The sequence below is a fragment of the Haliaeetus leucocephalus genome, unplaced genomic scaffold (assembly GCF_000737465.1).
Source record: "Haliaeetus leucocephalus isolate CR32 unplaced genomic scaffold, Haliaeetus_leucocephalus-4.0 Scaffold395, whole genome shotgun sequence".
NCBI classification, from domain to species: Eukaryota; Metazoa; Chordata; class Aves; order Accipitriformes; family Accipitridae; genus Haliaeetus; species Haliaeetus leucocephalus.
This window is the reverse complement of record NW_010972831.1, coordinates 5,024,497-5,045,514: the sequence shown is the minus strand read 5'-3', so window position 1 is coordinate 5,045,514 and position 21,018 is coordinate 5,024,497. Positions and strand designations below refer to the sequence as shown.

The window sequence follows — 21,018 nt, the reverse complement described above, 5'->3', positions numbered from 1 at the left end:
TCTGTACAGAGGGTCTTCAACTCTGCTCTACAGTACCTCTTTGAACAGAATGCATAAAGGATTGGGATGGAATAAGAGATGAGGCAGCACAAGAAAAAAAAAAAAAAGTATCTCCCTTAAATACCAATACATTTTAGCACTGTTCTAATTAATCTTTTTATTGGCACCCATGGAAAGAGGCCAAAAGTTGTATCGCATTGAACAGTAATCTTCTTGCAGATACAAGCAATCAATTTGAAGCAACAACAAAGTGTACCAACATGCACTGGTGTGTAGAGTTACTCCATTGTGAACAATACTGCGTGAGACCTATGTGTACCATTTACCTGTGCTTTCAGTCTGGCACCTTTTGCCTGCAATAAGTTGTCAATAAAATTAATCAACCAACCGATTCCCATTCTCAGAAAAGACTGGCAGTGAGCAGCCATGTTTAAGATGACTTCTGTTCCCTGTCTCCTGGTACAGGGATTGCCCCAGGAGATGGCTACCTGAGTTTGGGAAACAGATACAGGATAGCTACCTGGCACAATTCCCTCCTTACTGCAGAACAAAGAGCACCATTCTTGTCAGCCTGTTCCTAGCTGTAAACAGCTATCAAAGGATAGGGTTAATTACCAGTTAAAACACTAAGAAGGAATAATAACTACAAATAAAGCAAGACTAAATATATTTTATCCCACAAAACGGATAAACAGGGTTTGTGCTCAAAGCTGAGAGATCATATTCTAACCATTAAATAGTTACTTTAATTGGTAAAGATAGGGTTACATTGAAAAACAAAAAAGGAATGCACCCATACGAAGCCATTGCTCTCTGAAAAACAATTTTAGTTTAGCGCTTTCATGTTTGTTCCACAAAGTGACTACTCTGCAGTTATCTGAACTGGCCTCTAACCCCAGCCATAGGGGAGAACATCATAACCTACTTAAATTTGAAGGCTGCATCCTTTACTTTATGCAGCAGAGCTCCCAAATGGGCACAAATGGCTTATTTCGTACACCAGCATTTCTCGGCATCTGTTTATCCCACAGTCTTCCGCAAGCATCTGTTCATTCACTGACATACATGCACTGCTCTTCTGCATTACCAACCTCATTTTCAGCCTAGAAACTCTTGAGTTCATTCATTTGAAAGAGCACAAATATACAGCAGCAAACATTTTTCATACACATGCCATTACTAAGTGCTATTAACAGTTGCTGTTTCAACCCAGAAGCTACTGTATTTTCAGTGACAGCTCTGATATGCTAATGATTTGTGATGTTTTCTGAACTCTTTTGGGGAAGAAAAAGCCTTTATAAAAATGTAGGATTTTACTCTTTTTATTCACAGCAAGAATGACCAAACTTATTTATCCTACAAGTCACATCCCAAAAGCTTCACATGGCTGACAGCCCAGGAGATAAAATATACATTCTGGAGAGCCACTATGGGAGAGAGAGTCTTTTCCATCTCTCATTTCTTGAGCTAAGAGTTTAATTCAACTTAGTTCAATTTAGGTAGTAAGCAATACAAACCAAGTCTTCCAGCAACACAGTGGCATTTTCTGAGTCACTACGAATTTGAATGAAATAATTTGTCATCGCTGAATGAAGCTACGGAGATTCTCTTACCACCCCTTCTGTTTCATTATGTAGAAGGCGATTTTCAAAATGCTGCCTCAGCTTGGATGTTTATTGTGTGTACGTGTCTGCCTGCTACAAGTCCTCTCTATGCCTCTCATTCTGACATGCGCTGTCGTTTTCTTGGCTCTCAGTCACAGATGCCAACAGTGTAAGAGCACAACGGTATTACAGAAATACCAACTTTCTTCATCCCTGTTTAACATGTTCATATTTCAAAAGATGATTACATGAGCACATTTATTGCAGCTGAAACTGTTTAAAGATTCAAAGGCATTGGACAACTAAAATGTACAGCCTAACACAACATTAAAAGCAAGTTCAGGAGAGAGCATATGCAATTTTCTGACCTGTTCTATGCTGTCATCGTTTTGAGGGATTTGATATGCTGCTCTTTGGTTTAAACCTAAGAATGGCATTTGAATTTTTACCATAATAAACTGTCTCAACAGACTTTGCATCTTCATTATTCTGTCCATGTAAGCCACAAGGACATTTTTCGTCCCTAAATGTCCAATCTGCAGGGAATGGTTGTGAAACTCCATTATTTCCAGGAATTGCTGGCAACCTACTGCTGTCTGTTCTTCTCAGTATTGCCTGTATTTTCCTTGTTCAGCTTTAAAAGCCAAACTTGGTTTGCAAAAATGTCTGGGTTTCTCAATGCCAGAACTGAATAAAGACTAGAACAGGACAGAATTAGATGGTTTTATTATGCTGAAAAGCTATTAACTCACATTAAAGTCTGTAAAACAACAAGAATATAAAACTGGAAGGAGATACTCAGCCTTAAATGCTATTACTCAGAAATTTTCCTAGACGTTACCAATAGCCTTTCTAAGCTCCATCACCCTTACCTGATCCCTACAATCAAAACAAAGTAGATATTTTTAAAAGTTATAAGTACTTGGATTTTCATTATTCAGTGAAGTCAAAATAATCTGTAAAGAAAGGCAGCCTGAATTCTCCAACATGCATGATGTCTGCCACAGTTTGGTCTTCAACAGGCAGAGGTAAAGAACACAGACATCTATTCTCAGTTTCCCAGGAAAAGAATACACTACAGGGTATATGGTCAAGAAAACTGGAAGATGTGAAAAAGATTCTGGATTATTCAAATCTTTCATCAGTCACGATGGTCCAAAAGTTATAATGGAAAACTCCCCATCTAAAGGTTATCTGCAGGACCACACTGTGATCTATCCGCAAGAGCACACTGTGATCTCAGCCACACACAGCAGTAGCTTCAGAGAAAGCAAGGGCAATACTCCAAATTTACTTTGGCAGGACCAAGATCAGAATCTGACCACCTCAAAACAAACAAACAACCCCCCCCCCCCAAAAAAAACAATGCTACAGGCTATAAGAACAGTCATCAGTAGATGGGGTGTAAAACCAATGAAGATCTCTGTGATTCTGAGGCACTTCAGTGACTGAAAAGATTCCAGCCTTATTGTTCCTTCTCTCCAAAATATCTTGTTCTGTGTTCTGAGGCACTCCTGACAGGTCTAAAAACATATCTAACAAAATCACAACTGCCTGAGCTTCTTCAGCTAAATGTTCTCTTGCATTCAATTTGGGAAAGCCATAATGTATGGAGTGATATCTGAGGCCTGCTTTCTGGGAAGAGGAAATCGACCATACACAATGTCAACCGAGTTCATTCCTAAATGCAAACCACATTGGGCTGTCAAGCACGATAATAAAAACCTGCTGACCTAGTTTCCTGCAGAACAAAATCCTCTGTCTTCCCTCCTCCCATGCCAAACCTAAATCAGATCTCCTTCTTTGGAGAAAGAAATTAACCCTTTGACTAGCAAGGAAAACTCTAATAATGATTCTTCACACTTACACAGCATTTCACACCACAAGAATAGTATGTAAACAGTAATTGGTCCATCCCCACAGCTCTGCAAAAAGGCAGGATTATTAGAGGATGAAAGTAAACCACAGAGAAGGTCAGAGGCCTTAGCAGAGTTCCACAGAGAATTTAAAATTTCTCTTCCTTCAAAAGGATTTTGAAGTGTGAAGCTCCGTGCTCCAACCACTTTGCTTGGTAACCGTTTTACATTTGCTCTATGCAAATATAAAACCTTCATTCATGATGTGGCAAAAAAAATAACAGCACAGCACAGCTCAGCTTTTTGAAAAACTGCATCAAACTGCTCAAGAAAGGGCTAATGTTCTTCCCAAATTTTGCAATGTCAGCTTGCAAGTCCATTTCTGCTAGATGAGAACTGACTGTATTTGCTCCAACTGTTTGGAAAAAGCATTCACTTTTAATGGCTTCACTTCCTCAGTGATGCAATGTTTCATTTGAAGGGATGCCTGAGGGAACTTCAGGATGGACACAGAATGCAAAAATAACAGGGCATGTCACAACAAACTCAGCCAAGAAAATACAAATGGGAATTCTCTTGCTGTAGGATGCTTCAAAAGGTGGCCCTGGATCATGCTGCTGCAAAGCAGCACCCTACTGCAGTCAGCTAGAAGTATTTGGGGAGACTGCTGAGAACACCTTTGCTGGTTCACACAGATACTGTCAACTGGAGGAACTTTCAATCACCTGTCAAATAAGGTTTTATTAATGGGAAAAGTGGAGACAACAAATGCTGCGCCTAACTGCTACATAGCTTTACAAGCAGTCCTTCACAATGAGGTGGCCAACAGAGCTCTGTACCGCAGCCAGAGCTTTCATCATCATTATAAGAAAGAAGACCCTGCAGTAAATACAGTTTCATTGTGCACTGCTCCCTAATGAACTGAGATAGCTTTGCCTACATCCAGACAGTACCCCAGGACCTGAAACCTCTCCATCACCACATGCTCCACCGGCATCTGTCTCACAAAGTGCAGCACCCAAGCTGCTGACAAGCTACCAAACAGAAACCTCTGTACAGCAAAGTTTGAGAGCCTCTGCTACACAAAGCAGCCTAGTTTACTAACATACCATTGGAGAAAACATTGAAACAGGAAAGCGATAACTAATATGCATGCTAGCAGTACCATTTCACCTGTGAAGAAGTTACTGTCTCTGTCACTTTGTCAATCTGAAGGGAAGCTGTTAAGAGAGTACAGGCTTACAGGGCAAAGACAGCACTTAACACAGTGTACCCTTCAGGGATTTTGAAAGTGAAGAACAAAGAATCTGGATTGGATCGCACTGGAAAGGTTGTCATAACTATGTCTATTCTCTGGATGCTGCATCTTCACAGGTAAACTCCATAAAAGCTTCTGCTCCAGTTTTGAAGTGAGTAAGACAAAAGTCTGAGTTCTCACAGACTTATTACTAACATTGCTTAGGGTTAGAAATGTGATGATGGAAAAAGAGCATCTTATTCATCATATCTGGTCCCTGAGGGGTTATGAGTTGTATATGCTTATTTTATTGACACAAACAAATTTTAACTTCTATTGTCTTGCAGAGGAAGAGCAGGCTGAATTCAATTCTGGCTCACACATCATCTGCAATTCTAGCCAAATCCCAGCCACACAACTTTTATTACTGGGAGGATGTCAGAGGCAAAAGACACAGCTGGATATTCAGAACCCAGACTGAGTTTTGCTGTGCTGGCAGTTAAGACAAACCAGCTTTTGATTTGTATGTAAACAGAGCCAATCTGAACTGGAAGGTCATTAAGAGAAAACACATTTTATACAACGTCCATTGTACAGTTGCTTTTCCAACTTTCCCCATACTGACATTTTTTTAAACAAGACTTTGTCTTCTCTTGTTGACTGTTTCAGTGACAATTTCTGGTCCTACTGAAGTCAATGGTCAACCCCCACTGATTTTGATGGGACCAGAAGGTGGCTCTGAGGAAAGACAGACAGACATCCAAGATTCCACAGCTCCAGTTCTACCACCTATGTGGAAGGATGGGGTTGATATAGACCCAAAATATATGTTGTATAAAACCACAGAATTTGTAAGTCTACGTCCTCACAAAAATTCCACTGACTCTACAGTGTCTGCAGTCCAAACGTTGCTATTCCTATAAAAAAATAAAATACTTCAATCAACATGAAAGTAACTAAGCTCCTTTTATTACTCAGGAGTGATGTCAACAAAGGATTTTTTTTTATTTTTTTTTTTTAAACTATCCTGACACTGTCATCTTCTGTAAAAGAGCCAGAAAGGTCTCCACTGAATGCCCTGCAATTATTTTTAGGGGGAGGCAAAATTCTCAGGAATTTGCTTTGCCCCATGGTCCTGTCCCAAAGGCCCCAAGGACACCCTGCTTCTGTAGCTCATCACCTCAACCCTTTGAGTTTGCCAGTCATCCCTCAGGCACTGTATGCACTGCCTCCTATGTTCTCTTACTAGCTGCCAGCGTAGGAGATGCCTTCTGACTTCAATGGGAATTTTGAAAAGAAACTCAAGAAATTAGGATTATATTGCTGGCATTCTACAAGACAGCATATCGTGGCATTTAAAGTGGTCCGACAGCCTTTGACGCTATGCCATGTAATTGAAAATATTCTGCCCTTAATGAGCCTAATAAAGGCCTTGCTCCCAAGGCTCAGATATTGATTATTCCATAAATTTTCTATTGACTGTCTGAAGGGAACAGGAATAAACCAACAACTAGTTTTAATGTCATGAGGCTCCTGGACACACTGAAACTTCTTGTCTCCCAGAGCCTGAGGCAACTTGGGGGAAGTTATTGCAATTACCTCCACCTAAAGTGTGAGCACAGGTACACACTACCTGCAGGAGCTATCTAGTACACCTAGGATCCTGACCCTCAGGAAAACCAGGAATTGATGTAACTGCACTTCTCTAGACTGACTCTCAAAGGGGAGTTTGACCAAGAGAGGCTGCAAATGCAAGTCCATTGCAGATGCAACTGGATGATGTTTCTAAACCATGTCATAGCCTCAGATCTCACAGCTTTATTTTAACTGCGGCACTCAACATTTTGTACTGTAGCTACAATTAAAATAAGATTATGAGAACACACAAAGAAACCACACAGTTCTTGTGAACAAGGCGTTAACGCCCAATCCATTACTGAGAAGGCTTTTAAGAGTGTTCCCAGTAGAAATAGGAATATATTTTCCCTGAGTAAGCTGGGAGGAATGCAGATTCAAAAGCTTAAGCTGAATCCCTGCTAGATTTTTTTCTGTTTGTTCCTCCTCTTTGATTAACTTACTGAGACCATTTGATATAACTGTTACTCTTTAAGGAAAGGAGTTGACCATTTTCTCTTCTCTGATAAAAGAGCTCAGTCTGCCTATAATTAACAGCAAGACATTTGCAGCTGCAGGTTACAATGAGTGACAGAGATGTTGCTGGGCTATCAAAGCAGGGAACTTTCCGGGGGCAAAGGGGAAACGCCTGTCATTCTCCATTAGTTCCTCAGGGTGTCTGTTGGCAAAACACACTGTATTGTTCCACTGTGTAACTAGCAAAATAAATAGGTTGTTATAGCTTGTCATGTTTAAAAGGGGACTCTTGGGTGTAACTGTTGAAAATAGCTTTAATCTAATGACCGCATCTTTCTATAGCTTACTAGCATCATGAAGAAAGTCCACTCAAAATATTTTAATATGAAACCCTGAATTTTATACTGGAAACCAGCAAACCCAAAGACACTTCCTTCTGCATGGACACAGGTGGTCTACTTACAGAATCACTCCAGTCAGCATATCTGTTTGTGTTACCAGGAGACGGCAAAGCTGGGACATGAACCATCCGCAAATTCAGGATGGGTCATTGAAGCTTTCTTTGCTCCAGAGAAGATGCCTGTCTTTAATGTATGTGGGGGACTTCTAAAAGCCGTTAATGAAAGAATAGTAAAAGGCATTTCTAAAAGGTATGAACTAAGAAAGAACAAAAATAATATGACTTCTAGCAGATCTCCCTGTCCTACTGCATTTCTCTGTCTTCAGACCTAGCCAGTTTTCCCAGACTCCTGAAACACAGCTATTATGCACAGCCTTATTTCTTTTCTTAACATCAGCTCACAAGTGCCGATTTTTAAGTTGAATCAAACTTGCATCACTTCAGAGGATGGCTGAGATCCCTGTTCTCATTTTTTGTGTTTTGAGATCAGTATTTCATAGTTTTTATTCTGCTAAAATAATCCTGAGCATTAAAAGTGTACATCTCAATGCTTAGTATTTTGATTTGATTTCCATAAAGACATTTTGTCCTTCAGCAGTACTCCTTCACTTCCCCCTGCATTTATTCAGAGACTTTGGCTTCTCTGGCCTGACTCTTGCCCTTAATCAAACCCTGCTGTGACTTCACTGATGTGATTTGACAGGTCTCTGTTGACGTCTGAAGGAGAATCCTTGAATGTTTTGAAAAGGACCATTGCTTATTGCTCTACAGAGGTAATCTGGGGGACATGCCCCTTTAGCACTGAAAGGATCATTTTCCCTTTCACCACAGACCCTTCCCCCTTTTTGTACAGCAAAGAAGTTAATTACGCTACAAAACTGAGAAAGGACCTGGTTCACAGAAGACCCCGGGAAGCAAAAGGGCATATTTCCTTATTGAGGAAAATATCTAACTTAAGACAAAATCACTAAACCTAACTTACTGCAATACAAGCCTTTGTTTCAGAAAGCAGCTTTCCTGGAGGGCAGAGAGACATCTCAATCCCCAGAAGAATTTCCTCTTAAATTATTGCATAGAGCAACACTTACAAAAGCAGAAGCCAGAAGGCAGACTTTGATATAATCCTTTTTATAAAGCGTTCCGATGTCCTAAAATATCAGCATGAGCTGCCATGTGGTAAGCATTTTGGAAAAATTATCTGTTTATTTAGAAATCTAAATAAAAATAGGTGGCCAAATATTTTACTGTCTTCTCAGAAAGAAAACAATTTAAACTTCAAGAATTATACTAAACAGAAGTGAAATTTGGCTACAGTGATTACATAAACATCAAGATACCCACCTGACTGACAAAGGCTTCATGCCTTCTTGTAATGGTAAAGTGTCTTAGTATTCAGGATGATTCTAAGTATGTTTGATTCAAAAGATGTAGGTTGATTTCCCTGTAATACACACTGAATGTGTGACCAACTTACATCTAAGATTTTCTGGTCCCACAGATGCCATTCTTAAAGAAAACTCTGAAAAAAAATAAAGAGCTTTACAGCATTGCTGGGATAATTAAGATGAAGAGAATTCTATCACTCACTACTGAAATATGCAGCTCTTCTAAAATAAAACATGGTAGCAATTTTAATCGGCACATAGATCAGCTCTTTAGAATTAGCAATAAAATAAGATGTCAAACTATAATACCACAAGGAACTTAAGATGACAAATGTAACTAATTACCACAATTATTTCAGCAGAATTAAATCTACTAAATACTGACCCCAAAATATGAAATACAAGAACAGGGAAAGAAGAAACGTCGGGTAATAATATCACTTTTCTGATCAGAAACACATAAGTAAGGTAAATACATTTTTAAAAAATCCCATTCAGCAAGATGACACAGGTCTGCAAATGAGTGAGTCAGATACTAGTATGGAATCACTGATAACTTTGCCACCAGACTTGACTGAGGCCAGGATTTTATCTCTGCACTTCTCCTGGTGCCCTCAGTTTTCAGGCAAGCTTTCTTGCTTGCAGTACATATTCTCACTATACAGCTTGCATCTTCAGCTTTCATGCACTCAGCACCTTGCATTCAAATCAATAAAGCCATCAACAAACCACCTAAGTACAGTAAAACTGAACTGGATCAATGGGATACACTTCTTAACTGTCTGTATGTATGTTTCTAAATTCTAATAAAAAGGTTCAAATTTCCGGTTACGTATTTCATTCTCTGAAGGGTCTGAGCCTTTTTGTATCTTTCTGATCATCACAATCAGACACCCACACCATTTATTTAAGGATATATCTTTCCCATGACCTTACAGACTCGCTTCTCTGACATGGGGAGCTCATGGAAGGAAGTTCATTAGAAGTTAAACATGATAAAGTGCAATAAAGCCTATTTGCCTTGTAGGGGGGGAAAAACAAGCCCAACAGCAAAGAATTATTATGTGAAAAAAAAAAAAAAGAAAAATAATGAATTGAGCCTCTCTGCAGCCTTATAAAAAAGTTGCACATAGCCTGTGATTCTGCATGGGCAGATGTCCTCTCTCCGGTGCATTGTCTAATCAGAGCCCTTTTGGACTTCAGTGAAATAATAATAATAAAAAAGCAAATGGAGTGCAATTTCCATGGCAACATGGAAACAGATGTAACATTATTTGCAGTAAGCCTTTGTACTGTGAATGGAAAATTTTCTAGTTTACACAAATCGCAGCTATTATTTTCTTTGCAGTGCAAACTTGGGCCAAATATTTTCTGTCATATTAAAGATGCAAATAGTCAGTTTCACTTTCTGTCCAGTACAACCATGCACAAAAGCTTCAGAAGCTGCAGTAAAATGCCTGATATTTATCCTTCCATGAACCCCAAAGAGATATTAGAAAAAAATAATAATTTGGACTTCCTTTTTGCTTGTTCTCTTCAGAAAGTGAAAACAGCTTAGAAAACACGTCCTGTTTACGTGTAATGTTACAGACTAGTACAGCACTGGCAGATGTGCCCAATGTTAATGGGAGCTTAACTAACTCTTAATATTAGATCAATTAGATACTAACTCCTGGTTTTCCATACACCATGAGAGCGAGCTTTCTAGCTCAGGAGCGTGTATTCATAGATTAATTACTTACAGATAGCCTTCTCAGCTACAAGAAAATTCCCCAAAAAGTACATTTACAAGTTCAAAACCATGGCATTGACTTGTGACCTGATAACTGGTTTTGTAGACTAGAGCACCTTCATCTCACTATGTTCTCAAGACCAGACAGAGCAACTACCAAGAAAACATGTAGCAGTGCCACATCAAAGAACAGCACCTAAAGCAGCTCTTACGTGAACATTTTTTCTCTTCGCATTGTTACTGAAGCATTCTTTTTTGCATATTCAAAAGAGAAGGGAAGAGAAAGCATCTCTGTGTTTTATGGTAATGCAGGACTCACTTTTTACTTGTTTACAAGCCCTCCTCTTGCTAAGCTGAACCTCGTCTTTGCCACACATCTCTAGCGCAAATCAGTTACTCAGATGTTCTTCTCAAGATGGAGGGAGTTTTGCCCTGCTCAGCAAGTACTCATGTCCTTTAAGTGGATCATTTGCCCATACATTACCAGAGCAATTTAAACTTTAAGCTAAATCTGGCAGCAGTTTAACACATGCATAAAGAACAACAGAACTTTTGGTGAAGATGGATGTCCCTTTTTGTTTGCAGTGCAGCCAAATACTTTATAAAATTTGACCCTTCTGCCACCACAGAAATGTCCAGCATCTGACTTATCTACACTGTTTTAGACATATCATTGTAGCAGATTTTTCAGTTGAGTTAGTCCGTGTTTGCATTAGAGGTATCTATATCACTTGTATTTTAGCTATGCTCATTTTACCTTCACTGCAGATCTGCAGAACTATACCAATCTTTGTGAAAATTACGCTGGTATCATGGCACAGTAAGATAAAACAAATGATCTCTCATTTTTACAGCTACAAGAAAGTCCATTGTTGCAGCACATAAGATGATGAAAATGTACCAAAAGCACAGTTTACAGTACCATTTATGTAATTAATGAAGTGACTTTTATCTTACATGAGTTTCAGACCTCACTCTCTCGCTACTCCTCCCTCACCCAGCAGCAGGAATAATTGTGACAGTACAGAAATTAACTTTGAACAATACAAGTCCTAGTTCTGAGCTGGGCTGCTCCAAGTATTAAGCCTAGTGCGGGAATGGTAACAGAAGTGGACTGTAAAACTTTTCTCCCTTTAAAGCAACTGTTCAGCTGGTGTAGTGTTGGAGCTATGATAATTACATGCCAGCTCAGGGGACACCTCTGCAAATCTGGTGCCCGACCGGTACTGTTCACAAGTAGGCAGGGTCCAGTGCTCTAACCTAAAACAGTCTGGAACAGGCCATCTGTACGCCCATCTGCTCACCTACAGTAACTGGGTGCTGCATGGTCATGCATGTCCTTTTCCACTCCCAGACATACAGCAAAGAACTTTTCTGTGGGAGATTCATGTGGACTTCAATCTCTAGGGCTGAAATGTGGGTACAGTTTGGGACCATATTTGTGCAGAAGATTTGAGTTGTCTTTAATTGAGGTAACAAACATGGTGACAACATCAAACACCTGCTGAAGAATCAGTGCAAAGCAGTTGTCTGATAAGAGACTGAACTAGTCCTGTCCTAAGAATCCTGGCTATACCTGAGTCATTGTTTAAGGCAAGGGACTGCTTAACAAGGATTTGGTCTTTAACACAGATTTCATCATAGGCTAACTGACTGAAGCTTTCTCTTTACAAGTTCACATGCAATTCAAAATGTCATGTTGATTTTATACCTGCCTGGCCAGGTGAGATTACAGAGCAAGTCAATCATCTTGCTTTTCAGATATATTTCCCCTCTTACACCTTGAAAATTCTACTCACTCACTTGTAGATCATGCAAAGAAAGAGGAAGCATCATGACTCAGCTCTACACTACAATGGCTGGAGCAGATCCAGACCTAGCAATCCTTTGGGCTTTCCTTACCAAAATACAAGCCTGCAGTTTGGATAATGTAAAGCATCCAGTGTTTGTATAAGAAATGTTAGATGGGGAGCATGCCAGCTGCAGTACTTAAGCAATGCGCTAGGTCTTTACATTGATGGAAAACTATTTTCTGAAGAGTTAGGAAGGGAACAAAAAAAGCCAAAGGGCTCTAACCTTAAACAGTGCCTACGGAAGACAAAATGCTAAAGAGGAACAGCCTCCTGAACTGTATTCCGTAGACATGAATTTACATGGAAACCTAGTGGTAGATAACATATTAATTTAGCAAGTTTCACATCGTGCCATACTGGCAAATATGTTTGTATAATCTGTAAATTACATAAGTCATAACAGAGGCATAGAAAAGCCACTGACCTTAAGGAATCCAGGAACCTTGAGTAAGTTTCAAAAACCCTGAGTCCCAGTGCTTTGTCTAAACCGCTGGAAAACAGTACTCTAAAAATTAGCTACCCTAAAAATTCAGTGTCATCTAGAAACTATTCCTGATCCTCTACCATTTTACTAACACCTGATCCACAGCTGTTTTCAATAAAGAGCATCCACATGGTGAGTTATTGCAGAGTAAATAATGCGCTGTAAACACCCTTAACTTTACTGTCTAAACAAGCTCTGAGCAAAATTCAGCAAGAACTTCACTTCAGTTCACTCCCTGAATGCACAACAAAGTCAGATGATTTGATGGTTATCTCACAGCAATCTAACCTCAGAGACAAAGACCTCAAATCTAAACCTGTTCCTTAGAACAATGTTGTACATTCTAGTCCATGCCCAGAAGCTCCAGGCAATGGGATAGATCGGTCTTTTCAGGCACTGCATTCACTGGGGGAAATCATGTATCAGTCATTACTTACATAAATATGTGTAATTGTAGTAATGAACGTAATAAAGAGGCATGATCCAAGCTATTTCTCTGAAATGGTCCTCACCTTCCTACACAGCAAACCAAAGTATTACTTGCAAAAAGCAGTCCTCTGGACTGCGTATGTGGGGGGATGACTGAGCAGCATTGGGAAACTTGCATCACATACTAACCAACCTCACATTGCGTTAGAGGATGGAAGGCCAGCAGGCTTCTGGGCTCTGTGTTAATTTCAAAAGATGGTTCATTGAGCAGACTTTATGCTTAGCAAAGCTTAGCAGCTTTTTTCCTTATCCCTCCCCAAAATGTTTTGGGCATTGTAATATGGTTGTACTACAAAACTTGACGTTATCCAAAACCAGTTCATGAGAAGTGAACGGAAACATCTCTTTTCATTCCAAAGGAAAAACAACTCCTATGCTGTTTTCGTAAGTGAGCTGAAAACTTGGAGAGAAACCTAAAGCTAAAAAAAGCAAAGAACTCAAGAAGATTCATATTCTGGACTGTGGTTTCTGTTGCCTTAGCTCAAGAGAAAATATGTTCATGGGAAAAGGGCCTGCCTGAAGGCAGATTTTTTTTCAACTCTGACTTTTCTAGTTGGCGTGGCTTTAAATCAATATGTTGCTATTAAAGTTATTTCTTCATAAATTAAAATATTCTTTATGGATTGTATGATAGTTGTTTACAATTGAAACAACCATTTGTACCGTACTTCCTAGCAATTGGTATCTAGTTCAGCTCCTATCAATCCTAGACAGACAGCGATCAGGCAATTTAAGAGACCTTTACAATGTTAGTTCTGAGTTTCACTGATTCAAAGTGTTAAATCACCTTCCCAGAAGGGAGTACCTGAATTAATCCCAAAACAAAGAAGTGTCAGCTTTATCACCTACCTTTGTACCTACAAACAACTGAAGAAAAGAGCATCACACCTTAGAAAAATAGAAATCTTGTATGGCTTAATTTGAAAGAATCTTACTGTCATGTTATTATGGACTTCCTTTAATACTGCAGTTCACTTTTGTCTTTAGCCAGGACTAAACCAGATTATAAATATAACAGAATGCCATACTATGCCGTAAAGACTAGCCTACAGACAAACCTGCCACAGGCAATTCAGAGAATTTGTAATTGTCTGTATAATACTGCAACAGGTGTAACAAAATGTGATAGCGCTGCCCAAAGACACTGTGCCAGACCCCAACAAGTATGGTTATCATTATTCTAAATGCCGTATCAGCAGAGCTTAACCTTGGGATTATGACCCCCATTAGACACTTGAATCATCTGCATTAATTAGATTTATGTTAAGAGTTAACAAAAATATCTAATATGGTCTTTTTTGAGATTTCTCAAGACTTTTTAGAATGATACAGTAAGCTTTCACTGTATTTTAAAGTGAACTTCACCCCCTATTTAAAACTGCAACGAAATTATGATGTAAATGAAAACCAGTTACCTGTGATCAACGACTGTTACATCGGAAGCAGGAATTCCCAGAAGAAAACAACTCTGTTCCAGTTCTTTCTTACGAATTTCTCCTTGATTGTAATAATTTCCTGAAAATAGCAAACACAGCAACACCATCTAACTTAGTTTAGGTTAGCTTGGAAAGATTTCCTCTTTTCTTTCTCAAAGCATTAAGCATGAGCATCACACATTAAATAAAAGGGCATCATTTAAGGAATAGATACATCACAGGGGACAGACTCCATAGCTTTTACCTCAGCAACACCCAGCTTAGCTCAGGGTAAAATGCTGAGACAAAGTTGTACCCACCTAGACTACATTTGTCACGTTTGTGCACTGAGTGTGGCTTGCAGCCGTTCATGAGCTTATTTGGCAAGGACATCAGATCAGTGGTCCAAACAGTCCAGTATCCTCATCCTAAGACTGAGGAAAGTTAAATGCTTCTGCCAAAGACATAGGAGATCTTCCAAAGAACAATTCTGGGATAACCTGCTTGGGAAAGTGCTTCCAATAACCTGTTTGATTAGCAGATGTCTTATTCCTTGAAACATCACAATTTCTAGCTCTTCTGAGTTTTTTGTTTGGACTTTTTGCTTTATTTTGGTATATGCCTAAGCCACTTCTGAACATTGTTAAATTTTTAGCAAGATTTAATATCTCTTTTGGTGAATTCCATAGGCTGACCATGCTTTGTGGGGAAAAAAAAAGGAGTCTTCTAATATGCATATACATGGACTAACTGCTTACACATTAGCTGAATGGAAGTCACCACTATACTACAAAACAATTGAACAAGATCTTTTCATAAACACAGGAGAAACAGCCTCTGCAGTGAGGTGGCTAAAAGTTGTTACCACTGGCAAATTTCCAGGTTGTCTCTGTGGAAGAGGTTAGTGGGATCTTATTCCACTTTTTAAAAAATAAGTATTCACAACACATCAGTAATAATGAAACTCCTTAGAAAGGGCCAAAGAGTCACTTCTCCTTCACTGTTAGACATGCTGCTGAGAACTCCCTCCTGTACTCTTAACAGCATAGGCCCACAGAGCCAAGCTGAACAGCAAGTCCAAAGTACCTGGAACAGAATTGTTGAGAAAACCCACAGAAAGCCTGTTCCACGGTGTATTCTTTAAGTGATTAAAGTTTATAGTATAGTCTGGGCCACTTCTAATGAGCAGTAGTTGTCTTGTAACACTAGCACACTACAATAGAATACAGTGATGGAACTAAAAGGATTTGAATAAATGAGGAATTCCATCATAACAACCTCTGTTCTAAGACAAAGGTTTTTTAGAAGTCTGCATCATTCACAGAGGAAATTCAGGCAGAAACTAATATGGCAAGACTGCAAAGAACTTACAGAACCAAAGGAAGATAGCAAACCTTATTTAGATAAGGCATTTTGGAAAAGTTATAACAGACTGAGACCAACAACTAGCAAGAAAATGGGATTCACTATCTTAAAACACTGCCTCCTTCTTCACTGAATTATTTTCTTCTCATATTGCCCTGACATTCCCTTATTTTTTCTTGGCATCAGCCATGCAAAGTCCATGCCAGAGCCATGACGTCCCCTTCCAGAATACTGCCCTGTGCAGGGCAGTACTCGCAACCCAATTTTAGCTTTGAAGCAATAAAATGAAAAAAATACAGCTGAGTATTAATGTATGATTCAAGACTGTAGTCAGCTGTCTTGAATTACACTAGAACTTTTTATTGTTGTGGGTGTGAGTAATCTAAATCTAGCATTTCTCTTGAGCAGTGTTGCAATCTGAGCCATCACTAGCAAGCTTTGTAAAATTTTCAAAGAGAGGAAGAGTAACTAGAAAAAAAAAATTCTTGAATTCTCTCAGACTGCGAGTGAATGGTTTTAGGAGACTATGCCAATGATAATCTGTGGGTTTGCTGAGGAACACGTCAGCTTGGTGGTCTGCAAGCTTAGATTGCACGTTCCAGCTTCAGCATAATTAATTTAAGTGTGAACCTTCACTAGATGGATTACATGAGTACAGCGGGACTTACTTTAGACTGATTTTTTGCAAGGCCATTAACAACCCTAGTGTTTTAAGATAATGTATCTTTTGCTGCAATGCAGTGTAATAGCTGACTGCAGGTGATGTTTTATCCAAATAGTACGACTGTTCCCAAAATACCTAACTGCTACTGAACTCAAAGGAACAGATCCACGTTCCACAGCTTAAGAAATGTGTCAGGACATCAGGAATATATGAATGCTAACAAGGAAAAGTGGGAAGCTATTGAGAGCAAAACCAGCTGAATAGCTGATGCTGCTGGACTTCATCCATGGAGCACTCACAATGGAGTCAGCTACTACAGAGAGCAAAGCACATTGATACTGAGTTATTTTTTCAATCAAAGATTACTCAGTGTGTAAAAGACTGGGTTTTTTCACAGTGCTGTAATTCTAATTCATTCTAAGTCATTTTGATTGACACCTGAAAACTGCAAGTGCGACAGTTTCTAAGTAATGATTTTGTCTCAGTGTTACAATTTGCAGTCTTTGATCAACTCCCTTGTCATCATCAATCATACAAACAATGAGAGGATGAACCATTTGAATTGCCCAAAAGACTAATAAGAGGCACAGAAAAATCTATTAGCTCAGTGAATGTACTCTGCTATATGGGCTGCTAGTTCCATTACGAAGACCTGCAAGAGTGTACACAGAAGGCAGTGTGAAACACACTTAATGTTTCATGTCACTGAATCAGGCATAAAGACAAAAGAAAATGTAACAAAATAAACAGAAACACAACACTTCTTTGGAAAGTTCTCTAATAGCAGGAGTGTATTAGTCCCCAAAACTGAAATGGCAGAGTTGCACTTCAGTAATCTCTCCATAGCCGTGAAAAAGCCAAATGGGATCCACAGACCTTTGTCCCTCAGCAAAGACAACTGAAAGCTCTGCACTAAATCTTGAATGGGAGGTATAGAGTGGTCAGTAGAGCCATCACACCACTGGACTTCAACAATAGCTTAATCCCTGCCTTCTCACCTAGATGGTCTGTTATGACAGAAAGCTTTGAAAAGAAAGAACAGAAAAGTTGGCAGTGAACTAGCTAGAGCTTTCAAAAGCACAGAGGGCCCTTTTCCCAAATGTAAGTAGCTATCAGTGTAAGATGTAAATGTTTGTAGCCTAAGTCAGATACTCCTCTCAACAGCAATAAAATTAAAAAAATCTTTAGTTTTCACCACAGGCTTATGAAACCTGGTATAGCAGTATGGTCTAAAAGATCAATTCAAATGAGGTTGTTTCTTATGCACGAAAAACTGAATGATGTAATAACTGATGACATATCAGTTCTGCAAAAAAAAAAATCTGGAGCTTTAGTAGATAACGAGAAGAACACAAGACTAGAGTGTTACATGCTGTGAAAAATTCTTGTCTTGGGCAAACAGTGGAGCCTATGAGAATCTTTCCATTCAGCCCCAGAAAGGCCTCAGCTGGAGTACTGCTTCCAGTTTTTGGTAACTGCACTTCAAAATACGTGAACCAACTGGAAGAGTCCAAAGGAAAACGATGAGAATGACCAGAAGTTTAGAAAACATGATCTATGCGGAAAGATTGCAAGAAATAGGGTTGTTTAGTCTGGAGAAGATAAGACAGAGGAGGCAGATAACAGTCTTAAAATATGCAAGAGGCTGCTACAAAGGGATACTCTTGATTTCCATGTTCACAGCAGATAGGAAAAATAAACAAACAAGCTTAAATTACACCAATGATTCAGGAAAAAGTGATTTGAAGAAAAGCTAATGCAGCACTGACACAGACCTCCCTGGAGGTTCTGAAGAACAAACTAGACATTTGTCTGCACCGAGTGAAGACACATTGATGCTGCCTCCAGGTCGACTGATGGACAACACAACCTCAGGTTCCCTTCAGGCCTGTTTTTCCACAATGGGATTGTTATGCAACTATTTTTAGATGTGTTACAGTGAATGTATCATTATGACATTAAAACGGGATCATCCAAGCAAGCCCTCTACAAGACAACAGAATTACAAGGAGATGCCAAGAGGCTGTGCTAAACTGCCCCTTTTTACAACTTACTGATGCTTCCGCACAATTTTAAAGTACCTCAGCACTGCAACAGGAGATTGGATTGTGAAACCACTGTGCAACCTTCAGATAGAGAGATCCTGCTACTGATTTCAGCTGCTGAAACTCTGCAGAAAATAACATTTTGAGCGAAACCACCCACGTGCGGCAGCTCCCCAGGGAGCGCGGGATGTTTATGGCAGTGCACCGTGACCCAGAACCATGACGTCAAACTGCAGATGGGTGGCACAGCACCTCCTTCACTGCACGAGTATTACACAGCGGTGCCACGCTGCCATGGCAGCGCAGGCCTAGAGGGCCATGAGGTTCAGCACAGCAACGACAATCACGTGTGGCATCACGGTGACATCGCACGCAGCGTCACAGCTGAGTGGCATCGCCCCACGGTACAGCCACCACTTGCTGCTCCGAGGCACTGACGCATCGTCACAGCCCGGTGCTTACGTTACAGCTCGAAGCCACGCACGGGAAAGACATCATGGCGGCCTTTCCCATGACGCCACGAGCGGGAAGCCCGGCTTCCGGGGGCTGCCGCGGCGGCACCTCGGGGCTGGGCTCCCCGCCGTTCCCGGCGCGGCCCCCCCCCCTCCCCTCACCTGCGGAGCAGCACAGCACCGCGGCGCGGGCGCCAGCCCTGCCCAAGCCGAGCACCGTGGGGGCGAAGAACATCGCTTCGTCATCGGGGTGCGCCGTCACCAGCAACGCGCGGACGCCATCCGCCCGCGCCGCCGCCGCCCTTCCCCTTCCCCTCAGGGCGGGGCCAGCCCCGCCGGCCGCGTAACGGCGCCGCAGGCGGCGCGCGCCACCGAGCAGCAGCGCCAGCAGCAGCGCCAGCAACGCCGCCGGCCCCCAGCCCCACGGTCCCGCTGCCATAGCGACCGGCGGCGCGCTGCTCCGGCAGGAAACGGGAGGGGCGGCAAGAAGGTTCCGGGGCACGAAAGGGTTCCCCCCCCTCTCCCGCCCCTCTTTTCCCCGCCTCGGGGCGGGACCGCTCGGCCGCTGTGCGCGGAAACGTGCCCCGGCCCTGGTTCTTCAGGGCTGCCCGGGGAGGAGGGGCATACCGGGAGACCTCCTCCCGCCGCGCTGCCCTCGCCAGGCCTGGCAGGGTCCCAGGCGAGGAGCGGGGCCCCGCGGGCGGGGTTTGAAGAGGGGGCCGTTCCCCTGGGGAGGTCGGTGGGGAGAGCCGGCCCTGCAGCGCAGCAGCTGACCCTGCTGGTGCGTTAAGAAATAATAACCAATAGTGACAAAAGTGGAGCTTTTCAGCGTGTAGTACCTTTTATCCCTGCGCTGTACTACTGTGGAAGAGACGCGGGTTAAGGGAAACCTCAAAAGCAAGGCAAGAGGAGCTTATCTTCAGCTGCGTTCTGCTATCTGCAGATCTGCTGGCTATCCCGAGTGTGGCTGCAAGGGAAAAAAAAACCACGTTTGGATACGTCCTAGACGTGAAGTCAACCGTTTGAGAAGGTTGCAGAGCAAAAGGAGACAGGAAGTAGTAAAATAAACACGAAAAAGGCAATTGGATACACGATGTCTTGGAAACTTTGCTTTTCAAGGCAAACAGGCAATATGGAAGACAAGTGTATTAAGTCAGCAGTGGTGGAGTATGTTAGCTGGGTAGGTTTAAAGACTAAAATGGTGAAAACAATTCAGAGGAATTCAGTATCTGAAGAGCAGCTAAGACCTCACAAGATGTGTGCCTGACTTGTCTTCCCAGGCTTTTATTTGGGCACCTTTAACTTCCAGGTGAATAGAGGTAGTCATCGGCATGTGTTGGGATTAAAGACTGCAAACACTTCAGCCTGGAGATGTGTCATGTCACCTTAATGTAGCACTTTAACAGAATGGAACTCAGCTACTGTAGTAACTACACACTTAGTACAACACACGTTTTATAAGTGATCCTGTTTGCCACAGGGCGAGCTTCATTAGTCTGAATAAATAACTCTGTGGGCACACATCCCGCAAAGGTGGGATATGACTTCTCGTATTTAATGGAAATTGTAACAACACGAGACAATTTAATCTTGCCTAATGGTATCTTTTTTTCCCACAGTAAACCTGCTAAGCGATTCGTTTGTGATCTTAGCCCATCCGGAATTACATATTTGCAGTAAAACGCCATGCGGACCAGAAAGACCTTCTTGAAAAAGCAGGGAACAAATTTACACACTCTTCAGCTCGAGGGGAGGAATCAAAAGACAGTTGAGATTTTTAAACCTCTCTCACATTTTTCAGAAGTCATTCGTCGCTAGAGGCAGAGGCACGACGTCAGTGACAGCGCGGGAGTCTGACGGGGCCCCGGCCGAGGTGCCGCAGCCCGGGGGGGGCGGGAAGGGCTCGGCGGGGGCCGGGCGCCCTTCGGACGACGCTCCGGGCCCGG

General features: G+C 41.4%; 1 protein-coding gene across 1 annotated transcript in view; it reads right to left on the bottom strand.

Annotated features, from left to right (window-relative positions):
* Nucleotides 1-19,511, bottom strand: part of PIGL (phosphatidylinositol glycan anchor biosynthesis, class L) — a 61,699-nt gene extending 42,188 nt beyond the window's left edge. The window contains exons 1-2 of the mRNA XM_010573948.1: nucleotides 19,235-19,511; nucleotides 14,547-14,646 (exon numbers count right to left, since the gene is read on the bottom strand). Coding sequence (XP_010572250.1) covers nucleotides 14,547-14,646; nucleotides 19,235-19,511 — 377 coding nt within the window. The remainder of the gene's footprint in view (nucleotides 1-14,546; nucleotides 14,647-19,234) is intronic.
* Between the last annotated feature and the right edge of the window lie 1,507 nt (nucleotides 19,512-21,018).